At 52.5% G+C, this 8,353-nt stretch overlaps 1 protein-coding gene and 1 pseudogene across 3 annotated transcripts; one reads left to right on the forward strand and one right to left on the reverse strand.

Annotated features, from left to right (window-relative positions):
• Positions 1-4,411: 4,411 nt before the first annotated feature.
• LOC114500391 (putative N-acetyltransferase 8B) lies at positions 4,412-7,563 on the reverse strand. 3 transcript variants are annotated; one of them, XM_036028150.1, is made up of 2 exons: positions 7,505-7,563; positions 4,412-5,427 (listed from the first exon to the last, which is right to left on the reverse strand). In XM_036028150.1, exon 2 carries the CDS (start codon positions 5,355-5,357, stop codon positions 4,671-4,673), a length of 687 nt encoding a protein of 228 aa, XP_035884043.1. In that variant the 5' UTR covers positions 5,358-5,427; positions 7,505-7,563; the 3' UTR covers positions 4,412-4,670. The 3 variants fall into 3 exon arrangements, with proteins under 3 accessions (XP_035884043.1, XP_035884044.1, XP_028372870.1); XM_036028151.1 differs by lacking the exon at positions 7,505-7,563 and adding an exon at positions 7,479-7,502; XM_028517069.2 differs by lacking the exon at positions 7,505-7,563 and adding an exon at positions 6,064-7,199.
• A 115-nt stretch (positions 7,564-7,678) lies between these two features.
• LOC114498531 lies at positions 7,679-8,353 on the forward strand (annotated as a pseudogene).

Raw genomic sequence — 8,353 nt, forward strand, 5'->3', positions numbered from 1 at the left:
TCCTGACACTCAATTACGTGGTTCAAGCAGATTTGATGGGACTGTCATGGAGGGGATGCAGGATGGGACAGGAACCAGGAGTTCTTGCTCAGAGGCCAGAGGCCAGGTGGTGGGAGAAGTGACAAGAACCCAGTCCAAGATTCCAGTAGAGCAAGCTGTCTTGAGAGGTCCAGGGACCAAGCCAGCCTTGGGGACCTCGCAGGGAGGGGACAGGAGAGTAAATATTCCAGCCTCACTTTTCCTCCCTCCTATCTCCTGCTAGCCTGCCCTCTCCATACGTGTGGCCAAACCCAAGCAAATGCCAAGGGGAAGGGAGACTGTTGCTGTTACATAAAACTTCACCCATCAGATCAAACAATTTACTAGCTGAAGAACAGTGAAGGGAAGTTTGGAGTCAGCATTCTGGGTTTTCCTCCTGCTGGGCTCGAGTCCCTCACCTGGAAAATCACCATGGCCCATGCCCTCCCTGCTTCCTGGAAAACTCAGTCTCCCACACCTGCCCCAGTGGGTCCCTGCGCAAATCACAGACCTGTCCAGTGCGGCTGCCTGGACGCCCTGCCTCACCTCTGTCTGCATCCCAGGGGCTGGCAGGACCCACAGCCCACAGCCCAATTCAGAACCACCCCCGCCAACACACACACACACACACACACACACACATGGGCGCACACCAGCAACATCCTTCCTCTGCCAAAGTCCAGGCCCATAGGCGCCCATGTGACTTTCAGACTCCTTGGGGTCGGGGCTTTTGCTCCAACCACAGAGAGACACAGGTGCCCCAGGCCTCTCCTATGGCCGGCCTTGGGTTGAACATGGCGCCCCCTCCGCGCTTTGGTTGGGAAGGGCGGACTCAGCGCAGCCGCACCTCTCCCAGTCAAAAACTCTCAACACCTTTGCTCTCCAAACTTTTCTATCCTCTTTTGGGATTAAGGGGCCAACTAACTCATCCTTTCTTTCCTGATTAAAAAAAATAGTATGGCATTTGCCCTGGCTGGTGTAGTTCAGTGGATTGAGTGCAGGCCTGAAGCGAACTGAAGCATCCCTGGTGTGATTCCCTGTCAGGCAGGGCACATGCCTGGGCGGGGGGCCAGGTCCCCAGTAGGGGGCGAGCGAGAGGCAATCACACATTGATGTTTCTCTCCCTCTCTTTCTCCCTCCCTTTCCCTCTCTCTAAAAACAAATAAAATCTTTTAAAAATTATATAACACTATTTTTAAATGTTTGGTGGCATTTAGTGCATTCACTATGCCATACAACCATGTATATTAAGTCTCAGAACATGCTAATCACCCCCAAAGAAAACGTGCACCCATTAAGCCATCAGTTCCTGTTCCTTGCCCCACTGGCAACATTTGGGAACCCCCTACACTGTCTTGACAATCTCCTTTGATATTTCCACATTTTGGTCTTCAATCTCATAGTAACATTTCTTGTATGTCGTATCTGGTGCTTCTGTCTGAAGCCCAGTTTAATGCCCATTACCCTTAGCCCACCATCTTGGCCCAGTCATCCCCCTCCAGTTCACAGACACATGCATCACTCGACAGCTCTGGGCTCCTCACATGGATCCTTCAGGAAAACACTGTTTAAAAAGCTAAAAAGCGGTGGTGCATACACAGTGGATTATTTCTCAGCCATAAAAAAGAATGAAACCTTACCATATGCGGCGAACTGAATGGGTGGACCTAGAGGGTATTGCATTAAGTGAAATAAGTCAGAGAAAGACAAATACCATGTGATTTCACTTATATGTGGAATCTAAAGAACAATATGAACAAACAAAACAGAAACAGACTCACTGACACAGAGAAGAGACTGATGGTTGACAGAGGGGAAGGATATTGGGGGCTGGGTGAAAAAAGTAAAAGGATGAAGAAGTACAAGCTGGCAGGTACAAAATAGTCATGCGGACCTAAAGTACAGCATAGGGAACACAGTCAGTAATATTGTAATAACTATACACGGTGCCAGGTGGGTACTGGAAACGCCAGGGGGATCACTTTGGAAAGCATATGCTTGTCTAACTGATGTGCTGCACACCTGAAATTGATACAAAACAATATGGAATGTAAACTGTAATTGAAAAATAAAATTAAAAAAAAAAAAAGATTCCATTGGCAGCGAGTGGGGATTTGGTCTGGGGAGCATCGGCCAAGATGTAACCAGCTTGGGCGGCCAGGCCTCTGTCCCCCCGAGTTGGGCCATGCCAGCCCCTCAACCCGACAACCAGGCGGGAGGGCGGGAGCGTGGACCAACAAGGATCCTCTGATTCCTCCGCCTCAGGCAGAGAGCTACAGGCTCGTAGGAGGCCGGTGCCATGTTGCATTTAGAAGAAAACTGTCCAAGATTAATACGAATGTGCTAATATTCCCCTTGTGGGCCCAATAAGCTTCATATTCACTCTTATCTTTAACAAGCAGCCAGGCAATGTCCAGCTGCTCCTCGGGGGACCACTCTTGGAGTAGCGGGCACTGCTCAGCTATAGCAGCCAGAATAAAAGTAGGATGAACTGCTTCCTTCCTCTTCCAAAGTTGCCTTCCCAAGCCAATTATCCCTGCCCCTCGGCTGAGAAGGGTGGAAACTGAACAGACATAGAGGGCGCGTGGACGAGAGGTGGAAGGAGAATTTCCAGACTGAGGGAACAGCATGCGCGAAGGCCACAGGCAGAAAGAGAGCTTCTGCTTGGTGAAAGCAGCTCAGAGTGGCTGCGCAGCAGCGAGTGCAGGGGACCAGAGCAGGTGATGGGCTCGCTCGCTCTGAGTTTGCCTTTCAGAAGCCCTGACCCCTCAGAAAGGCCCTCCCCAGAGAGGCGGTTAGGGGCCCTTTTGGTGTCCTACCGTGTGCTCAGCAGTTCTTCGTCCCCACTGATGACAACACGTCTGCTCCTGCCCTCCTTGTTCTCCCAGCCCCCACCCCACCCCTGGCCCCGAAGCCCCTGGAGGTCACGGACCACAACTGTCTGGAATCCGTACAGCCACCTAATTGTTACTTTAAAGACCTTTCAAAGCCTCGGGGTCACTGTGGACTCCCCTGTCTCCAGGACTAGTGGTGCCCAGGTGGGACCCATCAAGGGACCCCGGGGAGCTGACAGAAGCCTCTTCCTGCCCCTCAGGGAGGGTGAACCCTAGGCCCTGCCAGTACACTTGAAGCTGGAGCACAACTAAGGGCCCAGAAGTTTGCTTTAAAACCCAGAAGTACAGGCACAGTTAAACAAGTGGTTTCCATGGTCAAGTTCTCTGAGAATCACATGGGAGGGGCAAGGCGCAGGCCTGGAGGAGGAAGATGGGTGGCAGAGTGGCCTGTGGGGCGGCTCTAAGGCCAGGGAGACAAGAGGCTGAAATAGAGGGATCAAGTTGAGGCTCGTGGTTTTGGGTGAGAGAAATAGGAATGTTGGAGCGGCCCTGTGGACTTGGTTGGAGGGCTCCATTTAGCTGTAATGTGCTGAGTCCTACACAAGGTGGCAGAATGAGGCCAGGTTTGTGGCCTGGCTGACCATGCAGGAGACCTAAGCTCCCAGCAGGGGGCAGAGCAGAGTACACCAGGGCACAGACACTGCTGTGTGTCACAAGATCCACCTGAGAGGGCACCTGGATTTCCAGCTCCTGAAAGTAGCCTCTGGGTGGGGGACCCGGTGAGAGGCTCCAGACCACGTGTGGGACACCCATGCTGGTGGTGAGCAGGCTGGGAAGGGTGCACAGGGCTGCACGCACCAGTCCTGGGCCCCAGCTCCGCCTCAGAGTTGGTCAGACACAGGCTTGAGGGGATGAGGCAGTTGGGCCTGAGATATCTGTGAAAACCTCTGAGCATCTGGGGACAGCCGTGGGGTCCCAGGGGTGGCAGATCTGGGAAACTTACCCTTTCTCTTCCAGGACACGAGTTTCCCAGCCTCCCTTCAGACCAGTGGGGGCCATGTGACAGGGTCCCAGACAGTGGGATGTGGCTCTCAGGAATTCCAGGTCTAGCCCAGGAGTCAACATCCCACACTCTGTCGCTGGCTGCCTTCTTCCCCTCCAGCAGAGCAGCTGGGGGCCAGGCAGACGGAGGGCATCACTGGCCCCAGCCCTTCCCACCTGGAGTCAGCCACACTCCTCTCCAAGTCCCCCTGCCATAGGGCTCCTCAGCTCCTCCCACTGAAGACGCAGGTCCCTTTCCTCTTGCCAAGCTTGGGATGTTAGCAGGTGTGAGACCTGCAAAGGCTTCAGGAAGCATTTACTTGTTTCTGCTTTACTTTGGCTCATCTGCAATCACCCTGGAACCGTGCCTGAATGACCCTGCTGGAACAGGACAGAGCCCGCTCACTGTCCTTCAGTCAACACCATGCCACACGAACCAGCCACCACGCCCGAGGCGAATAAGGCCAAACCAAAAGAGCTGCCCGGCCAAGCACAGGCTACACGGCTGACACACACACTCACAAACTGAGTAAATGTTTATTATGCTTTTGTGATTGATTTTATGCAACGTTTGTGTCACTAGATCAATGCAACAGTGATGACCCAAAAAGACGGAAAGGAGCAGAATCACCCCCACCCCACCCCCCGGGGGCTTTGATGTTTACAAATAAAAGCTTTTATTGTTACAGTGAGAACTCAGAGTCAGCTTGTTACTGCTACAGGGCCCATCCTGTCCTGACAGGTGCACCAGGCTACAGATGACAGGTCCCCTTTCTGCTATGGTGCGTGAGAGACCTGAGCAGAAGGGAGCTGATAGGTAAAATCAAATATAGAAATAGCGAGTAGTCTGCCACACATGGAAGGGAAGTGCTGGCCCGTCTTCTGGAAGCCCATGCTCTGGTAGAGGGCTATGGCCGAGTACTGCAGCATGGTGGTGCTGAGCACAACCTCACTGTAGCCCTGGTCCCGAGCAAACTGAAGGAGAGTCCTGACCAGGGCTTTTGCTATCCCCTGGCCCCGGTGCTCCAAGGACACACTTAAGTGAAGCAGCTCCAGCTGCTTCTTCTGCAGGGTGGGCTTCTCCACAGGCAGAGCTCCCACTGTGCCCACCACCTGCCCCTCAGACTCAGCTACCCAGAAGCAGGAGCCAGGCCCACTGAGGTAGGTTTTGGTGATGTCAGACATGTCTGTGTGCAAACTGTGGGCCACATACTCAGTCCAGGGGTATTTGGCAAGGAACCTCAAGGCAGCGAGGAGGGTGAGGCCAGACACCAGGGCCAGGATCCAGGACCCAGAGACCAGGAATAGGGTGAGGGGCACCCCAAGCAAGAACACAAGTGTTCGAGGCAGCTTCAGGATGTGGCGGAAAGCGGTGGGGGTGTGCTGGATCATGCCCTGGGAGAACAAGTCCAGGACACGTTGGCGGTCGCTCTCCTGATATTTGCGGATGCGGTAAGGAGCCATGGAGACTTGTGTGTCTGAATCTCAAAGAACACCAGAGAGAGCTAGGCACCTGCACCCCTTCCAGGCAGCCCTGGGGAAGAGAGAGGAAGCCGTGTGAGAACCTCCATCTCTTCCACCTCCCAGGCACCAGAGACCCTGCTCACAGGCTTGTCTTTGTGCTTCTGCCTGGCAGGAAGTCGCCACAGCCATGGGAGAGGGGGCAGGGTCAGAAAGACCTGCATGTGATGTGGCTCCATTCCTCTCTTGCTGTGTGACCTTGAGCATGTCACTTAACCCCACTAAGCCTCTGTTTTTCGGTCTGCACCACAGCATAAAATCAAAACCTGCCTTCTGAGATTGTTCTGAGAATTTGACTGAACAACATATACAAAGCTCTGGTATAAAAAGTACCTTCCACCTCCACCCTCTGCCCTTTTCTCTTGTCTCTTCTCAGCTTCTTGGTGTATCAGGGTGACACTGTGCAGCAGCCAGGGAGGGCATGTGTCCCCTACCCTTTGGTCCCTCTGCCAGGGTCCACACACTGCAGGAACCCTGTGTTCCCAGGCGTAGGTTTCAGCACAGGCTCCTTCCCCCTTGACTGCAACGTTTTAGGCTGCTGAGGTGGCATAAGAGCCAAACACCAAAACCAGCCCTGCCCTGAGAGCCAGGAGGGCCTGGGGCTGCAGGCCACACCCCGAGCACTGTCCCTCCACCCGTGTCCTCTCACCTGTCACCTCCAAAGCCTCCAATGTCCAGGGTGGCCTCCTCCCTCAGCTCTGACTGGCATTCAGGAAGACTGTGCAGGGCCAGCACCGCCTCTGGAAACCAGGCCCTGGAGGCCACCTCATTGGGTGGGTCCTGATTTGTTAATCATGAACCCCAGTGTCAAGGAGCTGGGCCAGGACAGGGCAAGGAGCCTTTTCTCCATTCACCTCTGTGATTACTAGTAATTAGTTTGGGTGGAGAAGGTGCTGTTAGCAGGTTCTGGAACAGCCTAAAAAGAAGGCACAGGGCTTATGAGCAGTCCCTGTAATTTTCAGTGTGTTGGGGGGTAATTAATAGGGTCTAAAGACGCTTCACTTGCAGCAATTCAGTTCAAGGCTGGGTCGATGCGGAGCAACAATGTTCACCAGGCTAACAGAGCGCATTTCCCCCACCGTGTTCCAGAGCACAGGGGAAGACAGCCAACTGTTTGCTTTAGTATGTAATCCTTGACTAAGGAGCCAAATCCCCGTGGTCTACCAACCTGCAACCCTTCCCTCCCAGCACCAAATGCTCTCTAGGAACAGTTTGCTTTTGCCGGTGAAGCATTTGGACTCTGGAGCTCCCAGGTTAATTAATGTAAAGGAAACTGCTCCTAATTTGGCTGAAAACGACTTTCTCTAAAAGACTTGTGGAGCTTATGTAAACTTCTTCCCCAGGAAATGGCAATGCTTTGATTTGTTTTCTTCTTGTTAGAAGGAGCTGAAAACACAGTCTATCATTACAGAAACGAGACCTGTAAAACCGCTGTTCATACCATGCAAACCAATAAACATACGAGTTCAACTTCATCAGTTGTCCGACATGTCGCAATGGCAAAACGCTTAAAAGTTAAAAGCCCTGGCAGGGATTTGCAAGCTTGCACTCTGCTACTGGGTATGCAAAATGGCGCAACTTTCTGGTATTAAAAGCCTTTAAGGAGTGCACATCCTCTTTCCCAATAATTCCGCTTCGGGGAAGCTATCCTAAAGAAAGAGCAACATCTACCAAGATTTACTTGTTAGGGGGCAAAAATAAAGGCAACACAAATGTGTAACAGAATTGCGCATGCGGTGGGTTACACAGCAATGAATCGAACTCGCACAGTCCGCGCTCACTCAAGCTCCCGGAGCGGTGGCGGCCTCTCCAGCTCTACTTGCTCCTCCTCCTGCGGAGCCACTTTCCTCCCAGCGCTGGGTCCTCATCTGGGTCCCGCAGCTGGAGCCACAGCAGCCTCTAGTCCCCGGCTGCCGCTTAGCACGCCCCGGCTTTTCCCCTCGCAGTCACTTCGGGGCCCTCCCGCTGATGCGCCGCCCCGCCCCACCCCACCCCACCCCACCCCGCCGCTTTCTCCCGGATTGAGGACCCCCGGGCACTGCCCCCACCCTCTTCCTCCCTCACCTCCAAGGGGACAGTCCACGTCTTACCCCTCAGACTGGCGCCCTGTCACCTCTGCCCGGCGCCGGACACCTCTCGGGCCTCCCCAAAGAAGCGGCAAAAGAAGAAAGTGCGGTTCGTCAGCACCGGCAGCAACAGGCGGGGCTCAACCAGCGGAGCGGAGCGCAGCGCTGGAAGTCGGGGACTGGGCCACAGCCTAGGCCTCAGGTCCTGCCAACTCACCCGAGGAAGTGAGTCTTTTTCCTGGTCCACTGCCTCCTGTGGCGCCTGGCCAGCCCTTGCTTAGAAAAGAGGAAAATCAGAGAAAATGATATTCCCCAGGGGCAACTTGTTCCTAACGTGCACTTGTATGAACAACCAAAGATAAATAGACAAAAAGCAGATGTAACTTACCACTAACCAAGACCACTGCTACAAAAAGAAATGAAAGTAACTTTTGTCAGAATTCTGTTTTGTCTGACAGAATTCAGAAGCAGGATGGGAAAAAAGCCTTTTAAAAATATTTAGAACATTTTTTTAAAAGCATTTGAAGAAATCAGCATTTCTAACTGGAGTGAGCCAAAAGGAAAATTACGCTGGGGCAGTTTAGTGATGCATGTCCTCCTGGTGTTCTTCCAAAGCCATCCAGTCACTAGATGGGGAGCAGTATTGAAAATACCAACCCAAATAGGGAATTGATAGCAAGATATTTAAAAACTTGCCTAGAAGTTCAAACTTAGATCTTGGATTTCAGTATGTATGTAAAACATATTTTTCCCCAAACTTCTGGACTCTTGAATGTTAGTCAGAAATGGAAATTTTATTGTTGCAAACTACAAGTGCAAACTAAAGATGAGTTTAAAAAATTACAGCTCGTATTACATTTTATTTTGTAAATA

This window comes from Phyllostomus discolor, chromosome 6 (genome assembly GCF_004126475.2).
Source record: "Phyllostomus discolor isolate MPI-MPIP mPhyDis1 chromosome 6, mPhyDis1.pri.v3, whole genome shotgun sequence".
Lineage (NCBI taxonomy): Eukaryota > Metazoa > Chordata > Mammalia > Chiroptera > Phyllostomidae > Phyllostomus > Phyllostomus discolor.

Bases quoted from the DNA above. Each gene is read 5' to 3' on its own strand.
- LOC114500391 (XM_036028150.1), bottom strand. From the start codon at position 5,357: ATGGCTCCTTACCGCATCCGCAAATATCAGGAGAGCGACCGCCAACGT.